This window comes from Pochonia chlamydosporia (assembly GCF_001653235.2).
Source record: "Pochonia chlamydosporia 170 chromosome Unknown PCv3seq00010, whole genome shotgun sequence".
Taxonomy (NCBI): Eukaryota; Fungi; Ascomycota; class Sordariomycetes; order Hypocreales; family Clavicipitaceae; genus Pochonia; species Pochonia chlamydosporia.
This window is the reverse complement of record NW_019154045.1, coordinates 472547-492926: the sequence shown is the minus strand read 5'-3', so window position 1 is coordinate 492926 and position 20380 is coordinate 472547. Positions and strand designations below refer to the sequence as shown.

General features: G+C 47.9%; 8 protein-coding genes across 8 annotated transcripts; 3 read left to right on the top strand and 5 right to left on the bottom strand.

Moving 5' to 3' along the window:
• Positions 1–673: 673 nt before the first annotated feature.
• On the bottom strand, positions 674–3250 carry VFPPC_10200 (sulfatase domain-containing protein; the record flags this gene model as incomplete). The annotated part of the gene is made up of 1 exon (XM_018288615.1): positions 674–3250. One exon carries the CDS (start codon positions 3248–3250, stop codon positions 674–676), a length of 2577 nt encoding a protein of 858 aa, XP_018137227.1.
• Positions 3251–4919: 1669 nt separating this feature from the next.
• Positions 4920–5918, top strand: VFPPC_10201 (acetyl transferase; the record flags this gene model as incomplete). Its single annotated transcript, XM_018288616.1, has 1 exon — positions 4920–5918. One exon carries the CDS (start codon positions 4920–4922, stop codon positions 5916–5918), a length of 999 nt encoding a protein of 332 aa, XP_018137228.1.
• Positions 5919–7258: 1340 nt separating this feature from the next.
• VFPPC_16891 (FAD binding domain-containing protein) lies at positions 7259–10613 on the bottom strand (the record flags this gene model as incomplete). The annotated part of the gene is made up of 8 exons (XM_018294644.1): positions 7259–7394; positions 7457–8535; positions 8615–8870; positions 9392–9614; positions 9671–9753; positions 9823–10196; positions 10274–10365; positions 10427–10613. The coding sequence occupies 8 exons, from the start codon at positions 10611–10613 to the stop codon at positions 7259–7261; spliced, it is 2430 nt and encodes an 809-aa protein (XP_018137229.1).
• Positions 10614–11822: 1209 nt separating this feature from the next.
• On the bottom strand, positions 11823–12165 carry VFPPC_14731 (hypothetical protein; the record flags this gene model as incomplete). Its single annotated transcript, XM_018292499.1, has 2 exons — positions 11823–12070; positions 12129–12165. The coding sequence occupies 2 exons, from the start codon at positions 12163–12165 to the stop codon at positions 11823–11825; spliced, it is 285 nt and encodes a 94-aa protein (XP_018137230.1).
• Positions 12166–13169: 1004 nt separating this feature from the next.
• VFPPC_10204 (hypothetical protein) lies at positions 13170–13985 on the top strand (the record flags this gene model as incomplete). Its single annotated transcript, XM_018288617.1, has 3 exons — positions 13170–13389; positions 13447–13601; positions 13686–13985. The coding sequence occupies 3 exons, from the start codon at positions 13170–13172 to the stop codon at positions 13983–13985; spliced, it is 675 nt and encodes a 224-aa protein (XP_018137231.1).
• An 88-nt stretch (positions 13986–14073) lies between these two features.
• VFPPC_16892 (hypothetical protein) lies at positions 14074–15104 on the bottom strand (the record flags this gene model as incomplete). The annotated part of the gene is made up of 5 exons (XM_018294645.1): positions 14074–14273; positions 14327–14411; positions 14479–14603; positions 14660–14782; positions 14855–15104. 5 exons carry the CDS (start codon positions 15102–15104, stop codon positions 14074–14076), a joined length of 783 nt encoding a protein of 260 aa, XP_018137232.1.
• A 1031-nt stretch (positions 15105–16135) lies between these two features.
• Positions 16136–17122, bottom strand: VFPPC_14732 (methyltransferase domain-containing protein; the record flags this gene model as incomplete). The annotated part of the gene is made up of 1 exon (XM_018292500.1): positions 16136–17122. One exon carries the CDS (start codon positions 17120–17122, stop codon positions 16136–16138), a length of 987 nt encoding a protein of 328 aa, XP_018137233.1.
• Positions 17123–17922: 800 nt separating this feature from the next.
• Positions 17923–19545, top strand: VFPPC_10206 (glucose dehydrogenase; the record flags this gene model as incomplete). The annotated part of the gene is made up of 1 exon (XM_018288618.1): positions 17923–19545. The coding sequence occupies one exon, from the start codon at positions 17923–17925 to the stop codon at positions 19543–19545; it is 1623 nt and encodes a 540-aa protein (XP_018137234.1).
• Positions 19546–20380: the final 835 nt, after the last annotated feature.

Here is a 20380-nt window from a genome sequence, read left to right as displayed (position 1 = left end):
CTGTAGCAACCAAAGCTCGAGTTTACCTCATCACACTTGAGTTTTTGTTTTTAGATATTATCTCTTTGATGTCGTGCCCCTCCAATGCTGAGACTACAAAGCTATCCCTTGTGCATGCCCTTCTAGGGCAATTATCGCCAATTAAACCACAACATAATGGAGGCAAGCAACGCCATGAAAGGTGGCAGCACACACCCTGGCGCGTCGCGTGCTGCCCTGCTGTATTCAGTGGTCGAAAGCATACCATGCTGAGACATGGGGCCTTGAAGGTCAATCGCCCGCTCCAGCAAGCATCAGTACTGCTCTTCCGGTCGAAAAACCATGTAACGGACCGATCTTATGATATTTGTTGTACAACTGGCAATACGGCACAAAGAAGATTATCCATAGCCAGTATACATTTGGCCAAGCTACTTTCATGGCACCAGCAAGACTTCATACGAACTTGATCGTTTTCTAGACAGCAGCACCTCACCAAAGATGTTGGAAATGAAGATAGGCGACCACTAAGACTTACAACTATCGTATGATCATGCGATGTCAACTTTGCAATGTGCCAATGGCTATGTTTTCTCACCGCACTGGAAACGCTCATAAGACGCTATATGGGGGAATTTCCTCAAACAATTCTTGTTATTTTACGGCTGTGCTATCTCCCAAATAGTGCCATTCATTACGGCTTATACCTCCATCGTTTGGCGTTGTCGAGAATATACCATCGCGTAACAAAAGCAGCCTCTTCGGCCCACCTAGCTGCCTCAATGCCATGTGTCTCCTCTATGGTTTTTAAGAACTTGGTAAAGTCAAACGCTTGAACTGCATCCAGCTCGTGCGGGTCGGTGTCAACATTCGTAAACCACCACTCAATGTCCTCTATTACCGGAAGTATCAACCGCCATTGCGGGTTGCGTACACTCCGGATAGCAACTTGTGACCCTCCGGGGCTCAAGACAGTAAATTGCCAGTGAGTGATATCATCCGAAGGCTTTTCTAGCGGACGTAAAAGAGACAGTCCTTCGTAATTCGGAAGCAATTCGCGCGCAGCCTGCTCCTCCGACATTGAGAGCGACCCCGTTTCAATGAGCAAGTCTATTATCGTGGGCAAGATTGAGATCGAGTTGACCGGGGTGTTGACATCAATCTGTGGCAAGTGTGGATGTGAAAACACCAACGGGACGTGAAAATTGCCGATATTCGGTACACCATACGGTGAAGCGGCCCCCGTCTCGGGCAGTGAGAGACCATGGTCACCCACGAGGACGATCAAGGTCTCATTTATGACGCCTTGATCCTCCAAAATGTTGAGAATCTTACCCAGCCAGCGGTCAACATACCCCACCGCGTTGACATATCGTGATAGAAGATCAAGTTTGCTGTCAGCCTTTCCCTCTTGCACAAGGGGAACATATTCCTCGTCGTCAGGCATTCGATATGGCCAGTGTGCCGTGCTGGTCAGATGCGTCAGAAATACTCGAGTGTCGTTTTCTTTTGCTGTTTTAAACGCGTTTACAAGATAGTCTTTAATGGCAACTTCTGGTAAGTCGTTTCCAAGTTGTTGCACCTTCGTTGGGCCAAATGTTGCGCCTTCGCTCTGCAAATATTCTTTGGTGACGTACTCTTCATAAACATAGCCAATGCTAGACATCATGGCGTCTTGTCTGTCAAAGTATCCCATTACTGACATCATGAACCAATTCATCCATTTGTTTTTGCCATCACCTACACTGGGTTCCAGAGAATTGAAGGCTTTGAAGATGTGGGGGAGGCAGGGCTGGTAGTAGTGATTCAGGTAATCCAGATTCTGATCAACTACAAGAGGCGTGAGACCGCAAAGAGTCCCAGTGATGCTTTTGAGGGTGTACGTGCCGGTAGGGTGGTTGTTGTTGAAGTTGATGCCGCCCCGAACTGGCTTAGTCTCGTGCTCAAAGCCGTCTGCATAGTCTCCAGTGATGAAGTTGGCGTTGGGTGTGAGAGTTGCTATCCTCTCCTCTGCCTTCGGTGGTATCGTTTTGTTGTCCCAGCTCTCTGCAAGCTGCTTCCAGATGAAGCTATCCTTTTTTATTGGAAATACGTCTTTGCGCGTGCTTTCAAGCATGATAAGCATCACATGGCGAATATTAACATCATCCAGCTGGCCACGCAGCGGAGAGATTAGATCATCTTTGAAGTTTGGCATGTTCAACGGGTCTGCCGTGGCGTTATAATGATCGTAATGATCGTAATGGTCGTGTTTGCTCGGATACCAGTCCTCGAACCCTAACAAAGGATCGTCGAGTTTAGGTAGCCACGTCAAAGGAATTGGATCTGTTAAGGCAGTCTCCTCGTCCAAATGCCGGCTGATTGTTTGGTTGTATAGCGGAAACAACCTGTCGAGCGTAGTGGATCGGGTGAAGTCGACAACAGGCATTATTATCGGAGTCCACGACAAGAAGGTAAAGGAACTTTCGATCGGTCGCACTACCGACAGGATAGCCTGAGATATTAAGAGCATGCCTATAACCGTTGACAGGAACCTCGATGTGCGATTACTCGGTTTGGCGAGTGAAACGGTAACATCCTTTTCAGAAGGGCTATGTGCTTCTTCATCATTGCTGGGCACTCGAGCATATTCTGAACCATCAAGACGTTGACTAGAGCATCGACACATTCTGAAAAGAGAAACTACCGGAGCTTTGACGCAGTTCAAAGCGACTCCAGCAAGGTAATAATTGACATCCTCCAGGATTCGGGCTGACAACACAAGGAGAGCCAAAACCAGTATAAGAGTGCCAGTGCCTTTCAGAAATAATGGCCGCGACGCCGAATCAGTGGCCAAACCGATATTACGCCAGCGAAGTTCAGAGCCCAGCATAGCGAAGAAGGCTATGTTTATTGCCGAAACAGCCAGTTGGATAATTGTGATGACGGTGGCCAAGATGACGGCTACTATCTGGAGGAAGCCGCTAACATTGAGGCAGTTATGAGGTTGTTCAAGCAACAACCTTACTGCCAGCAAAATGAAAACATCTTGAGTGAAAAAGGTTAGCCACCAACAGACCACATCCTCAGGTGCAATCGCTTTGATGTGTGCGTAGATGTGCAAGCATTTAGCACAAAGCAACGATGTGGCGGTAAGAGAAAATAAGAACTTCCGTCCCGGTACTCGAGCGAAAGTCGTCGGGTAATACAAGATTCTGCGACTGGCGATCCTGAATTGTCGAGACGCCAGGCGAGATTTGCCGTAAGAGACGGCGCGACCGGCCAGCTCCATGCTGGAGAGAGAAGCACAGCTCAAACTACGAGCGAAGATGAATGTCGAATGGCAAGTAAGGAGGAAATGAGTAAGAAATGACGTTTCCCAGGATAATTTCGCTGTGCTTTTGGACTCGCCTCATGCGGCTTTCTGCCATGAGCAGAGCAAGGAACTTGATGCCAAACAGCGTCAAGAACGAATTGAGCAGTAAAATTCACAACGGACTCCCGACTACCTAGAGAGATGTTTAACCAATTGACCCTGCTTGCATCCGGAATGAGTTAGAATCCCCAACATTGCATCCAAGTAGCCTGCCAGGCATGCATTAAGGGATGGTAAACGGCCAAAGCCAAGCCTCATGGCTTGACTTTCGTACCTTCAACGCTTTCCAAGTAGCGAACGAAAGCGGAGTGAACTGCTAGCAATTTTGGCAGAGGGAGAGGTCGCGTGAGGTCGCGTGTCCACTTACTGAGCCTGGTATGTTGAGTTATAAGACATGGCGTGGATCTAACATCTTGAACCCCCCCTCTTGTCGAGACTTTGGCTAGCAGACCTCAAGAAACGTTGTTGGGCAACTAAAGTAGGCTGTAACCGGCCATTTAGTTCACTGTAGAAAGCTTTGATAGCCTGGGAATCCCTAGTCAATACTTTATCACGCTGTTACTGGTGCAAGTCCCTCCAGGCTTGGACGTACCCCTTCTTCAAATGATCAACTTTCACCCCCTTGTGCAAGGCCAGGCAGATTCGATTCCGGCCAAATAATGGAGGCAATAGATCTCAAAGCAGTGCCACCACTGCCTCGGATGGATGGTACCAGAACTGCAGCGGTCGCAGATTGCATGCCTTCCCGTCGCGTCCAAATTTAGCCATACCATACCAATCACCCTCGTGGTTAGCGAGCAGAGTCTCTACTGCCCCGGGAGGCAAATTCATTGTTGTAATACTCTACAATCTGCTCCGTCTCGTCATGTCTTCAAGCTCTGTCGGCTTGAAGCTTCATTGTCAATATTTAGTATCCACTGGGTCATCTACCTCTACTGGGCACAAAAAGGATGGCGGAGGACACCCAATATAGCCGACTAAGCAGCGATGAGAACAGGTCCGATGGCTTGTCAGAAGAAGTGCTTTCCGATGAATTGTCGAGTACTGCTGACCACAAGATCGCCATTTCCTCAGGTTGGCTCGGATGCTGCATGAGGCCTCGAAAATGGGCTCCCAGACTTTCACTCTTTGCAACACCAAGCCTTCCATACAAAAAGTCACATCCCACTGCCTGGCTAGGTTGGTACTTGTGTTCATTTACATAGTTCTCAAACCCCAAAGCATGAGCACGAACAACCTTCGCTAACAGAGTTCATAAGACGGGCTGCGTGGCACTGCCGCCCTGTTTGTAGTTTGGCATCATTGCAGCTTGCTCTGCTTCTCTTCACGCATCCACAACGGCTGGCACAGTACCGACGACGATAATCTTCTCATACAATTACCATTACTTCGACTTATCATCGCCGGCCGACCGCAGGTTATGATATTTTTCGCTATCTCCGGCTACGCACTGAGTTACAAGCCGCTCAAACTAGCACATCAACATAGATACTCCGAACTTCACGAAAGTCTCGCATCATCTGTCTTCCGGCGTCACTCCAGATTGTTTATTCCTGTGGTAGCAGTAACATTTGTTACGGCAGTCATGTCCCAACTTGGCTGGTTTGGTAGCTACGCTTTGGGTTATGTTCCACAACCTTGGCGGCAGCCTCCTCAGTACGACTCCTTCTTCACTCAACTTATTGAATGGGCCAAGCACGCCATTACAATAAGTGATTTTGTCTCCGGCAACATGGGTCGAGGTGGTGAATATGATCCCAACCTATGGACCATCCCGATGGAGTTTACGTGTTCCTTGTTCATCTTCCTCGCCCTGCTGGCATTCTCAAGACTAAAACCGAGTGCCAGGCTGAGGTTGGAAATATTCATTGTTCTTTACTGTCTATACTACGCATACTGGCAGATGTTTCTCTTCTGTGGCGGGATGCTTCTCTGCGATTGGAGCTTCTATCTCACACAAATAGTGCCCGAATCGACTTGGGGAGGCTCTATTATACGCATAAAGCCAATGGTCAAGATTTGGGGCAAGGTAGTCGACAAATATTGCCAGCTCCGTCATGCCGTCTGGGCTGCTTCGCTCATCCTCGCTATTCATGTTCTAGGCATGCCTGCTGTTGGCTATGGTCTTGAGAACTCGCCAGGGTTTAAAACGCTGTCCACACTCGTACCAGCCAATTATGCAGGTGCTCCCACTGACTTCTGGATGTCACTCGGCGCAGTATGGCTAATTCTAACCATTGACCGCTCACCGTGGTTGCAAAAGGTCTTTTCGATGCGTATTCCCCAGTATCTGGGAAAGATCAGTTTTTCGTTATACTTGGTCCATGGTCCGATTTTGTACACCCTGGGATGGCATCTTCTTAAATGGTGCACCAAATGGACTGATGATGAAACAAATCTTCAATACGGACTGGGTATTTGCATCGCAGCTTGTGGGTTTTGGCCCGTGGTCATTTGGGTTGCTGATTTCGTTACACGGAGAGTCGACACTCCTGCTGTAAGATTCGGGCAATGGGCATACAGTGAGCTGGTATGGAAAGAAGAGGAAGATTCAAATTTAGAAATGGCTTTGATAGGAAGCTGAGAGACCTTTGATAGCATTGCGATAGGGACAACTATAAGAATTTGCTCAATAACTGTCGTTATTTCTTTCGGACAGCTTGTCATCAATGGTTGGCACGTTAGCTTCACTGAATATTCTATTTCAAAGAACCTTTTTCTTCAACTTTCGTTCACATAAGCATTATACATTAGAACAAACGAAAATACAGACTCCATTGCTGTATAGGTCAACATCTGTGGCCAAATGCTAACAAGTCCTACTAGCTGCCTGATTAAGGCTTGACAAAGATTATCCTGGAGTTAGACAGTTCATTCATCAACTTTCCATCTTGAGAGTCGAATTATATTGTTAATCGCAGTGTACCTTATTGGCTTCGTTTGGAGACTCGCACGACTTGCCGCGAAGAAATTAGAGTCCCTACACCAGAATACAACATCCCCGTGTATTACAACATGATGAAGTATATTCCTAGTTTCAGTGCTACCTACGTAAATGTGACCTTAGCACAACGAATGAGGCCACCATCACAGTATGTTCAAAGTTGTTCAAACTCTGAGTATTGCATAGCTACAAGAGAACCACACATCCAGCCCAGGCACAAGACAGAACTTTCACAGACATTAAATGGGACTTTTAGTAAAGGATCTATCCTTTCACGGGCCAGAAGTTCGTTGAAACTCACAAATATTTCACCTATGGTCAAACCTGTTTCTTATGGCTTAGCCGGGTCAGCCGGAGCGCAAGCCACATAATAACCTTTGAGAACAAGCAGGTTACATCTTGCGTGCCTCCTTACAGAACGTTTCCATTGTTTGCCTTGATTATGTCAAGAGCCCTTGCAAACACGCACGCCGGGGATGACCTGGTCAAGACCCAACAACACAAGATGTTTGCCGCAGAATCACAAATAGAAATGCACGGCCGCCATGCCCGAACCACATCTGACCTGCCAACGGTAGTTTAGAACACCCGTGGTGAGTCGGCACGCTCAACACAAAGGTGGCGAGAAGGCTAGCGGCAAAAGTTAAAGTAACCGCCATGTGTTCCGGACTTCTCGATTGGGCATATGCCGAGTAATCATCGCAATATGCAATATGGTGACCACTTGTATACAACAAGGTTTGTAGGCGTGCAGAAGAATAAATGAAGGAGGAAGCTGCCTGCCAGAACAGTTTCACAAGACATACACATATATTTTGAACAACTTTGAGTGTAGGTTTATGGTGGCAAATCAGTCTGCCTAGCTGTGTAACATACCGATGCATTACTACCCTCTAACTTTTACCTCAAACAAAGCATCGAGACATGATAGTTTCTGCATTGTGATGTGCTTATCCCAACCAAGAGTGTTGCATGAAGCCCTATTTTTTGTTGACATCAAACCATTGATTGAAAGAATTCTTGGGATCAAATTTCGCCTTAACAGATTGAAGCCTAGCCAGGTTGTCTCCATAAACAACTTCCAGAGCTTCGTCTCCATGGGCAAAATTGACATACCTAGCAAAAATTAGTCTTCCACAAATTAATATTGGAATCAAAGGAATAGTAATGGAACTTACGTAGAGTTCCGACGAAGCTCATCTGCGCCTCTCCATAAGTCTCTCACAGCTCGGCCAAATGCCTGAGCCGAGCCGTCTAGGGCTGTGTCGCTGTACCACGGGATAGCCACAGCATTGAAGTTGACATTTCGGTGAGGGAAAGAAGCCGAGTGAGCATCCACTGACCTAGCCTTGGTCAAGGAGTATGCCTCAAGCAGTATAACACTACTTTGTGCTGTAGGTTGCTTCTGGAACTCGACGTACTTGTCCCAGATTTGACGCCATACCTTCGGTACCATCTTTTGAAAACCAGCGCTATAGGACGGCTTACGTGCTCCCCGCTGACAGAAAATGTCTCCTCCAGAATTCCATTTAATGTACGGAATGATAGCTGTGTTGTCTGCCACTGGTTTGAGGGCATATAGCCTGGCAAAGGCAGAACGACCTGATTCCGGGCTACCCTTGTGAAGAAACGGGACAACCATAATGACAGGCTCGTTCTTTGGTGGCCCTCCAGAGATGAAGTACAAGAAAACATTCATTTCCGGTCTCAGGTCAATGTCTTGGATCGCTTGCACAACAGCCTCTAGCTTGTCTGTGCTGAAGATCAATGGCCCTGTCCAAGCTTGCATGTCACTTTGAGAGGCAGGATATGACTTGATGACGGCAGAAGTCACAATGCCCAGATTTGGGCCGGCGCCTCGCAATCCCCAGAACAGATCTGGATCAGAAGCAGCGGTCACATCACGTAGCAACCCGTCCGCAGTGACGACACGGATTGAGACGATGTTATCGACCCCAAATCCGTGCAACCCCATGAGATTGCCAAAACCGCCGCCTAGCATAGCCCCAAGCGTGCCGACACAGTTGCAGTTGCCTGTTCCAATAAGAGCCCCTGCGGCATATGCTTTGCTTATGGTGTTGTTAATGCTTGATCCTCCTCCGATGGTAGCTCGAGTTTTGTCTGCGTTGAAAACCACCTGGTTCAGGCGTGCGAGGTTGATCAAGACGCCATTTTGGCCCAGGTCAAATGTTGTTGCCCATCCATTGCCACCATTTTGAGCAAGGAAGGGAATACCTTTCAAGGTACAGTATTGAACCTAGAATTTGGTGTCGATAGTCAGTTCTAATGCTTGGACGCAACTCATATGAAGAGGCGGAGAGGAGGCTATATTTTACCGTGAGAGCGACGTCCAACTCATTACCAACATTGACAACAACTGCCGGATGTGGCGCCTTGAAAGAACTCCATCGCGGTGGCGCTTCGACAGAAATCAAGCTGTCGCGCGAAAGACTTAAAGAGAGATCGGCGCTCAATTGTCTGGCCGCCAGGTGAACAACATTGCCAGTCGTGTCGGCAAATGCGCACTCTGCCAGAGCGAAGAAAGACGAGAGCAGATGGACAAGCTTCATGGCGGAAAGCTGACGGCAGAAACTACAGGAAAATCAGGTGTTAGGTTGCAAATTGCGAGGTAGAGCTCGTATATTTATGTTACAATGCTCCGGTTAACGTGCACATGGCAACAGGGATCATCAGAGACATTTCAGCATTCCTGGTTGCCCCTATTGGGCCATATCCATATCCATTGACGTAGGATTACGCCGCTAATGTCCGGCACAAGGTTAAGTTTCTCCATGAGGAAGTGTCCGTCGATTTCTACTGTCAGCTCGGCTACGACGGAGGGCATTCATTGGCATCCGGGTTGACAAACCGGGCTTGAAAGAAGCGTTGACATTAGTTGACAAAGACATATGGACATGCATGATCACAGCTCAGCTGTGTTAAAAATAGATCGCATTGTTTCTTCTACCTTTACACGCCGTCCAGTTTGCTGTTCATCTAGTTCCACAAACATAAAGTATGTCATGACAAAAGAGCGGCTGGACCTATCTACTCTGCTGGTTTGCCTCATTCGTCACCATCCAGAGGTTGAGTCGGATCTTTATCACACATACTCGCTACTAGACGGGCTACTATTGTAAAGAGGCTTCATCCCAATTCCAGATACCTCAGTGTATTTGTTTGTCTGCCGTGACCCGAGCGAGAATGAATGGATTGAGGGTTTTGGATGTCGGGGGTAAAAATGCAGCCAGATTGGTCGTAATGTCGGCAGACAAGCGGACACAACAGCAATGGCCATTTCGATGTTTGTCCAATAAAACACGGGAGATGTATAGTCTAAAATTAGACGTCAGCGGATCTGTTCAAGAGCATCGACATTTCAGAAGACGTACATGTTTCATCATTGTAATGGTATTGAAACTCAGCAGCAATCTGCACCAACGTGGCAAGCCGAGTAGCACTAATGGCACAAACACTATGCAGAACCCTGATCAATACCGGAATATAAATTGCAAACTTTCAAGCAGGTAGTCAGTTCACTTACGTGGCACCAAGAGAAAACATGCCAAGCACTCCCAGTCTCTCTCGCCAAGGAAGCTGGAGACGCAAGACCATGGGAACCGGCATGATCAAGATTCCAACATCGACAATTAGGTCCGTGGCAACAACTGAGAGCCACATTGGCACAGCATCGATGCATTTGTTGCCGTAGAAGGGCTCGATGAGGGATGTGATTGGGTAGCATGTAAACAGATTGGCAAAAAAGTACGACACCGTCCAAGCGATGACAATGCCAAGCATTACATAAACAGCTATTCGGAACGGGCGAACAGAAAATATGTTTTTGTAAAAGATGAGAATCGAGGCTTTGACAAGTCCTAAGCCGACAACACTCAAGATATTAACGGCGAATTTGGTCTATGAAAGCGGCGGCGAAAAGTAAGCAAAATGCTTCAGCAAATCCGAGGCAGTCGGTTCTTTTCCATTCTACTTACATTTTCATAGACTAGGAAACGGGGGTCGTCCAGAATCGGCTGTCCATTAGGGTCAACAACTTGATGCTGGCCTAATTGTCCCCCAATAGCAGCTATTTGAAGCATTTAGCAAATAAGCTTGGATGACATGGCAATGTTCATTTTAAAACTCACCATACAGTTGTAAGGCCGAACATACTATGCCAATCGCCAGCGCTCCCAAGCATAGATAGTCATCCGCTTGTAGCGACTTTACCTTGAGATATCTCGCCCATAATCGCAACCCGACAAAAATGGTGGGCAGGACAATGAAGGCAACACCCAAGCCTATCATCAGGCCCTGACTATAAACCTGCTGCATGGTGGCAGTTCGATCAATGGAGAAATCTGGACGCTATCGATACTTCTAGAGGAGAGGCTCGTATTTAGGTAAAAATTGTGAGGCTTTGATTATGAATTACCACCAACACTGCTCCGCCAGAGGACTTCGTGAGACCTCGACTGCGCTCGGAATATTTGGTGGTGGCTTACACTTGCGATCTTTTCGAACGCCATCCGATGCTAAATAACTCGGTCTTAGCGGGTCTAGTAGCAATGCTGGTACATAAGACAGGCTAAGTATTTATATTTGTCAGATTTCACCGTTGAAGTGTGCATGCAGATCCCATTCTGGGCAGTATATCAAACAGGCTACTTAGCCAACATAGTACAGCATCCCCCTTTGATACAGCCTGTAACTGTGATTTAGACTCCTACATCTTGTGATACTTGGCATCTACTCTGCTACATTAACCTCTTGTTCTTTCTTGATATCTATGTTTCGAGATTGGTGAACAACCACACGGCCAGTTGGAGCAAAACGCAGCCTGTGTCAAATGTCGGGGACTTGGGCTAATTGCCCATATATGATCTGCGTCCTGCATGCTGTAAGGAGATCAAATCGACTGATGTACTGTGACGACGCTGGACACGGATCTACTGAGAAATCCCCAGGATTCCCCGTTGTAGGATCTGAACCCCCGCCTCACACAGCAGAATGATGAAGGTCGATAAAGCCGAATCATACCCACTGTCGCATCCAGAATCCTTCGAGAGTTCGAATTATGTTCATGTGGGTGGCATCGTGCGTCGCAGATGCATTCCTTTCTGCGCCCCTAATTCCTCTCTGTCTGTAGAGAGGTAACGAAAAGTGCTAAATTAGCTTAGTTGCAGATCGCTTCAGGGCGGACCACCCTGCGTTTCAATTGATACAGAACATCTTGGCAGCAGAATAACAGCGTCCTAACGATGGATCTCAGTGTAGAATTGATGGTACATGGTGGACAACGTAAAAGTATCTTGCGTATGAGCGCAGAGTGAATCACGGCAGATTATGACGAGAAATTGGTGACCATTGAACAAGTACTGCATTGATGTGAGGTTTCCACATTACAAGCCTCGCTTAAGCAGTTTGCTAAGGAACTGTAGATATACTATAGACTAAGTTGTGCGTCGTGTGAGCAGGTAACTCCAACTGTAGACAGAAGACCGCCCCCAGCCAGCGAAGTTGTCTCCCTAATGGCGACCTTCTCTAAGCCTTTGCGGACCAGCTATTGTGCACAAGGTCATCAGCGTCTGCCTCCCTTGATGCTACAGCTCTCGCAGACCAAGAGTTATGTACAAGGTCATCCGCATCGGCTTCTGGTTGTCGGGAAGCAAGAGCTCTCGCAGACCAGGAATTGTGGACAAGGTCGTCTGCATCTGCTTCTCTAGAAACGATTGCTCTTGCCGACCACGAGTTATGGACAAGATCATCTGCGTCGCGAGTGGACGGATTGCCTGCGTAATCTTGCCATGAGTTTGGAGTTCGGCGTTTGTGTGGCTATGGAGAACGTACCTTGTGGCATGGGAATGGCGAAGGTTACGCCAAACATGGCGAGTGAAAGGTAAATCCAATGCATATTTCCTGATATTTTGGTTGTAATTCTAGACTTCCGAAATAATTTGGCCTCTCGTACATGGTGAGAGGCTTGAGCCGGAAATGTTACGATTTAAAATACGTTATCACCCAGCCAGCAGACTTCGTTCCAAGCCAGTAATACTTCTCGTATGATACACAAGTACCTTGCCATTAGCAGCTTTTCTGCTATGGGCAATATGTGCCACCAACATCTACCGACTGGAGACGCCGAGCCTGGTTTCGCCATTCCAAGGGAACTGATGGGCCGGGGTTCCTGTTGATGGCCACGATGAGCAAAGATGGGCAAAGATGAACAAGCCAGTTCGCCATCGGACCACTCAATAGCCACCCACTGAAGGCGTGACACGACAATGTGCACTAACTAATAAGGCGGCGGATCGAAGTTCGTCTCAACTCATCACGCTACACCCCATTCACCGCAGCCGATGGTGTTGAGCCAGCATTGCCCAAACAAGGATGCGGAAACTAGGGCCGTAGCGCCTGGGGAAATCAAAGGGCACGAATCAGACATTGCATGGCAATACCCCTATCGAGAGGAACTTGGAGAACTTTCCGGGGCTTTTCCCTTCCCTTGCGCCAATCATTACCGAAGTCAACGCCACCCGTCAACTCCTGGAGGCAACATATGCATAACCAAGACCAGACTGCGGGAATTGGGCACACACTACGACCACCCCCTTAACATCATACATTTTGCCCTAAATATCAGAATGAGGCATCATCTATAATCCGCTTAAAATCCTCTACAGTATGTATGTATGTATCATGACGTGGCTTCGTTAGATTTGGCATCACTTCCGCGGCAGTTGATGAATCACTTCGTTGCCGCATGACTTCGACCTTTCGTCCAGGCGTTCCTAAAGTCTATATTCCTGGATGAGGTTGACTTGAATGGTCTATGTTATTGAACAACGTCATTTTCTTTTTCCCACTCAGGATAAGCAGTCATAGAGCACCATGAGGCCCAGAAAGTCTCACGAGGATGAACAAGGCGAACTGTTATTGCCATCGACTGAACAAGGCTCTGAGATCAAGGTAGCACATCGTCAGTGTCAACTGTACGGCAATTGGCAATGGACTGGCATCACGTTGGTAATTGCTGCTTCCATTGCAATTGGGTATGTTGCCGGTCAGAACGGCGCTCTCGGGGCTAGCAAAGCATCACATGGACTTCCAGGTAAGTAAACTTAAAGTATACTTCAGGAAATCAACAACTTGACGTGTTGCATGGCAGTGCCACCTGGTAGCATTCACACAAAGTGGGAGCACAATTTGACATTTACGCAAAAACCATCACCTGAATCTGAAGCTGCATGGGCTTCAATAATTCCTATTGGGCGTGGCTTTGTTCATCATGAGAAAGTCGCACCATTCATCTCGAACATTGCTGTATTTCACCAAATACATTGCTTGGTTTGTTGTTTCCAGAACGCAAATGTCCATGTATTATGATGACGACTAACAGCTAAGTAGCACGCTATTGTTGTCGCATACTATGAAGCGCTTGAGAGTGAGCCTTTGGCAAATCTAACTGATATTCCTGACCTAGAGAAGAATACCTCCACAAGAATAGCGCCGTTCCACATTCGGCACTGCTTCGACTACATCAGACAAGCTCTAATGTGTGCGGCAGACACAAATCTGGAGGTACTCAATGAAAAGACGCACTTAACCAACGGATGGGGTCAACCAAAGCAATGTCGGGATTACCAGCGTGTATTTGCATGGGCAGAAAAGTACGCCAACTCTTCTGATACAGGAATTGTCACATAGCTATCAATACGACAATGAATACTTGAACGAAACCCTTGTTTGACTACTTCCGCTCGTACTTAAAGAGCCGACAAAATCCTTTGTCATGCTAATCATCTTTCACAAACTGGGAATAATCTGCCGTGTTGACCATTCTTTGTCTGGCCCAGTGATCCAATGCATGCCAATCGACACATTCATTGTCTGTATACACTCTTGAAGTGGGTATGCCATCTCGCCAGAAGAAGGTTCCAAGGGTAGTATCACCTCTACACATGACGGATTGCCTCCAATACTCGAGGCAATGGTCTACTGAAGTTAATATTATTCAGTATCAATCGTTTATTGGGCAGCCAACTCACCTATGTGTGCATCTTCCCGAACACGATCCGAGTCTGTCATGTTAGGATAATAATGATCTAGGTGTAGATAGAGTCTAACCCGTTTCTGCATCTCTAATTAGCTTGAGAAAGGAATATTCATCTGGTTACTGGATTTCCTGTATGGAACTCACAATGCAGTGCAGTTCATGATACACTCCCATCTCAGCAATGTACCCAGAGCCATCCTTGAACGCTATGGTGGTGTCGCCTTCATTGAATCGGGCAAGCTCCTCACGAGACACTTTTATAGTGATGGCTACGTCGGTTGTCCCTCGTTAGCGAAGACACTTTACACGCCAAACACGTACTTACGAGCGATGATATCCCGCCATGCTTGGTCAAATTCCGGACGTGGCTTGCCAGTAAACGGATTTGGCCCGTCGATGTCCCGCCATAGACGCTTTTTCTCATAACGAATGACACTTGTGGCGGGTGCTATTAATTGTAAGAAATAAATGAGAAACCCGAATATTTCACAAAGAGCTTTCAAATCATGAAGACACTTACAGTATGTCAGCCGAGGCCTCACACAATCGACAGTATTGGTTTGTGCCGTTTGCGTCCAGGCCATCAACAAGAAGCTGCCAAAGGTCACGTTGGAAAGAACAAGAAGTATAATAGCTATGATGTACTTCTGGAGACGTCTCTGATACAGCATGAACAAAGCGCCATTACTAGCCTCTTCATGGTCCGAGTCATGGTTGCTGGCCATGTCAGACGGGTAGAGAGGCTGGTATTTGCTTGACGATGAAGCCATGACAACAAATCTCAGAGAATCAATGTTGTGTTTTCTTAGCAAAATGCTCCTCGAGAAAACCACCGACTGGTCTCCTCGAACAGGTGGTGCCTCGAATCAGTTTTCACAGGAGAGTGACTGTCAACGCCGCCCAATTAACCGGCGACGAACAACTGCCGGTGGCGTCGGAGGCAAACGAGTTGATAGTGTTGCTTTGATAGATGGCGATAAATATTCCATCCACTTCGTGTATGAACGATTGAATCTCCCCTCCCCTCCTTTGGTGCCGAGCAGGCACATTACCAAGCACCATGGAGATCAACAAGCAGCCAGTAGTATAATTCAGCTGCTATTACTCTCCCCGGAGTGGAAAATCCAATAACAGCAGTATTAATTAATCCATTTAGCAGTCCAACAGAGTTGCTGGAATCAAGCATTGACAATGGCGGTGTCGCCGATGCCACACCCCGGGGCGTGTACGGGAACTCATGGATGGAAGCAGCATACAGAGGACATGATCGGCATTTGTTTTCTCGCAGACAATTGGGCCATCAGATGGCAGATGTGTAACCATGGTTCATAGCGAAGGATGAAACTCCCTGCCACGTATATAAGCCGGAAGCATTTACTCAAGTTTTGACCTGTACTCGCTCCGTGTTGCATCGGACAAGCCAAACAAACCAATAAACACCGGCACCCAACGTCACCCTCCATTTCAAATCGGCCTTAAGATCGCCCATATGTAATACAACTCTACGCCATAAGAACAACTACTCGGTCAAGCACGATGTAGCCATGTGTAACAAATTAAGTGTCGGATTGTGAATAGTCACGGCAGTTGTTTGGGCCGAGAAGAGGTACCTTCGATATGTTGTCCTCCCATCATTCCAGGTAGCTCACAGTTGTCCTTGTCAGGGAGTAAACACACGTAATTGGAGGCAAGCCGAATACAGAATTCATCTCCGCCTTCGCTAATGCATACTATGGGACTACATATGTAGATCTACACGGACTCAAACTTGTAGATGTGATTCGCTTCCAAAACACACTGCTCAGACTTTTTTTGCTGCGAGAATCAGTACAGCCGGCCACGAAAGCTTTCTTGGCACGTTGTTTCCACCCATTGCCTCGGCCAACTGCTCAAACAACCTGTCCATCGCTTCATCCGGACCGCCCAACTCTGTTGGTTTCGGAAAGCTCGCATGTACAAACCTCCTCAGCATATCCACATCCCAATTCACCGCCCAGAAGCTAGGGTCGTCTTCCTGAGTGACTGTTTCATTGTCTCCAACACGGTTCCGTGTTTCCACGGGAAAGTCGCAAGCAGCCGGCGAGAAGAAGGAGAGTCTGGCATGCGTATTCCACTTGTGACGCCTTACGTCTGTCCACCTTTCCGGCGGGAAAGGAATGTAATCTAGCCAACTGAATTTGCCATCAGTTGCCCGTTTCCAATTGCTTCGGCGTGCCTCATCACCTCCACAGACCACAGGGCGAAAATTGTGATCCATAATTGCGTCCAGAATGTCTTGACACTTCGGCACGTAATCTGCCTCGGTGAAAAAAGGAGGTCCGTAGAACCAGACCGCAACAGTACCGCCAGGTCTCAATAAACTGTAAATGTTATCCATGGCTGCCGTTGTATCCATAAGTGGAAATGTCTCTGCACATGTAATAAGGTCGAAAGACTCGGGTGGGTGGTGTTGAGGAAGCTCTTCCCCCGATGAGAGGGTGAACGACAGCCACTCTTCAGGTACTGTAGAGTATCTTTTTTTCGCGAAAGCTAAGCTTGTGGAATCATTATCGCTAGCAACGACATGGTTAAACCTTTTGGTCAGAGGCTCTATCGCAGAGCCTGAACCGGTGCCAATGTCCAAGGCTGTTGACGACGAAGAGCGTGAGTGACTGGAGCGGTAGTCGTCAACACGCCGGAATATCTTCGCATCATATACTGGTCTTGTAGCAATGTATTCGTCCCAATATGTCGACTCAATATTTTGCAGTTTCCAGAATACCGAATCGTCCATCTTGAGGTCACTCATGTCGAATGGCTTCGTCAGTGTCATCTGTGCAAACTGCAAGCCAGATATCTGGCCAATTGTATAGAACGTATTCCACCGCGCCTTGACTTCACTACTTATATATATTTCCTTGCAATTATCCGTGCGCCTCTCGCACCAACTACAGCATGAAATCTACGGCAATTATAGGAGCCGCAGATTCAGGTGACGGATCATCCTGATATGGCTCAGGCGGGCTTACTGTTCCGTCAGCAGCCACACATACACCCAGTACATTGACGGCATTGAGCAAAGGTCAATAAATGCCGGCGATCGACCAAAACACGCAGAAACTAAGCGATCAAGGAATTATGTTCATAATAGTGCCTTTGTTTCGTCTAGTGATGTCGATCATCTCAATCAGTGTCGCTACGCAGTACAAAGCATATACTGTATACCGTGCATTCCAGTACAAATGTAACTCTCCGATAAACCCACGTTTGGTGCTTACTTTGCTGACGCAGGCTAAAGATGAATCTGACCTCCGCACTTACATGACCACGCAGGTGGGGGAGGTTTCAGTACATGTTAAGTTGAGAGACAATGCATCTTCCCTATCCGTCGACATTGCAACTACATGTTACATGTTCAGACAAGAGAAGACGAAAATCAACACTGTTCTCGGCTTCTTCCAAGAAGAACGCTTCATTTGGAGGGCAGGATTTCTTCCCAAGTCGCGTCATATTTAAGCTTCTCATCACCGTCATTCCTCACCTGTCTTCCCCATCCTCTGCGGCTTTGCCAGACTTGATTCATATTACATTCCTAACTGCGTCCTCATGATGGCGAATCTTTCGGCAGACTATGTCATTGTAGGCGGTGGCCTCACAGGATGTGTTATTGCCTCCCGCCTCAGCCTGAATGATAAGAATCTCAAAGTCCTTCTCGTGGAAGCTGGACCGGATCCATCTGGCAATCCAGCTGCGGCCGGCTTCCTCAGCGGCTTGTCTCTACTAGGCGGCGAGTTGGATTACGTCTATCAGAGTGACCCCGAGTCTAATACTTGCAACCGGGTGCACAGTCTCAACGCTGGCAAGGTTTTGGGCGGAGGCAGCATCCTCAACTTTGGTGGCTGGTTACGCGCAGATGCCGCAGACTACGATGACTGGGCTGAGACGGTTGGAGACAAACGCTGGAGCTATGAAGGTTTCAAGCCTTGGTTTCGCAAGTCGGAGCGATTCCACGACTCTGGGGCAGATGCCGACACACACGGCTTTGATGGTCCGATGGACGTGGTTCCAATCTCGGCCGTTGACTCGGGAGAGCGGAAGTATTTACTTCGCGAACCTGTGAAACAAGCGTGGACTGAGCTTGGAGTGCCTTTCAATCCCCGCAAGGATAAGGGCAGCATCACCGGCATAACTGAGTTCTACGAAAACTCTCGTGAGGGGATGCGACAGCCCTCAAACACAGCCTATCCTCTCAGCAATGTTGAAGTTCTGACCAACACCGTTGTGAATAGAGTCACATTCGCTGGTACCACAGCCAACGGAGTGGAATTGGCAGATGGGCGCAAAATCACTGCCCGAAAGGAAATCATACTCTGTGCCGGCACATATCGCACTCCCCAATTGCTCATGTTATCTGGCGTCGGGCCATCTGCTACGCTCAACGAGGTCGGCATCCCCGTTGTACATGATTCACCACACGTTGGACAGAACCTTCACGATCACTTTGCCGTCTACTTTGCTTTCCGTCTGCGCGATCCTTCGGCGGGATACGCCCTTGGAAGCGCATCATGGCAGAATCCGGCTTTGTTCAAAGGTCTGCCGTGGGACTGGGTTGTCAACGAGCCTCTCCCGCATGAGGTAATCTCGAAACATGAGGCGGATGCGAAGAAGCAACAGCGGAATCTCTACGAGGTCATCACAGTGTACGCACCTCCCGGAATTCCTGGGATACCCCTCGATGGTACGCACATTGCCACTTCGACCATGCTTCTTCGACCGACGTCTCGCGGTACCGTTTCCATACGATCCAGCTCCCCGAGTGATATGCCATACATCAAGCCCAACTACTTCTCGACAGCACTGGATCGTGATACGCTCGTTCATGCTGCGCAAAGGACATTGAAAGCCATGCTAGCTACTGATGCTATGAAGAGCATTGTTGAGAGCGAAACTCCGCCATCTGGCGATGGCTTGCCGGATTTGACACCGCTCACAGCCGACGCCGGTGACGAAGCAATTGAACAGAGAATTCGACAGACGGGAACCCAGCATCATCATTCTGGTGGCACTGCAAGCATGGGCAAGGTTGTGGATGGGGAGGGTAAAGTCATGGGCGTCACGGGGTTGAGAGTCGCGGATGCGAGTGTGCTTCCACTTCCCTTGGGTGGTCATCCGCAAGCCACGCTGTACCCTATGGCCGAGCAGATTGCTAGTTTTATTATTCGGGATGCTTGAAATAAATGTCAAGTAGGAATAGCATTGAAGACCATCAACGCGACTATGTAACATTTGCTAGCCTGCAAGTTGCAGGCGAAGGGTGAATCCCAAGCTTCAGAGCAACTAGTGTTTCCTACTACAAAGACGAAATTTACGACTTCGACTGGTACAGTCCGGTTTGTTCAAGGCAGAATTAACGTACTTGACTGGTGTTTTTCTCAGAAATGGAAATTCGAGCGGCCGGTGACTCTAGCCACTGCAATTTAGTTGTTGCGACTATCGGCTTGGCAAATGTAGGTATCGCATGACAACGCAAATGATCGTAAATGACAGACGAGCAGCACGCTGCAACGTTGATTTATCTGGCATATTGCATCATTCTTATGGAGTACTGTGCTGGGCTATGATTCAGAGCAAACCACGCAATAGGAGTTGGCCATTTTAACACTTGCGCCAACCCCAGAGGTGGTGGAATGCCATAAGGGGCGCAAGAACCAAAGGAAGTAGTCAAAATACAATTAATCCGCACCTGAAAAGCGTTAGAAGACCCTCATTCACCGTCTATAGTAGATATTAGGCATGTCAGTAGTTTTGTATCCTACTGGCTTTCTGCGGACTGCTGCTCCAGCGGATAAGTCAAGGTTGTAAAGGTCTGTTAACGGCTTCTTGCTGTCGTGAGAGCGGTGAAGTAAATTGCTCAAATGACGTAAACGTACGTAATATTGGACAGCATGCCTCATTTCGGAAGCTCTACAAGATTCGAACCGTCGATGTGAGCGGTAGGCGAGGAACCGAGAGCAGCATAACCGAAGGAACCGACCGAAGCTGCATGCACATCTGCGAAATGGGTCAG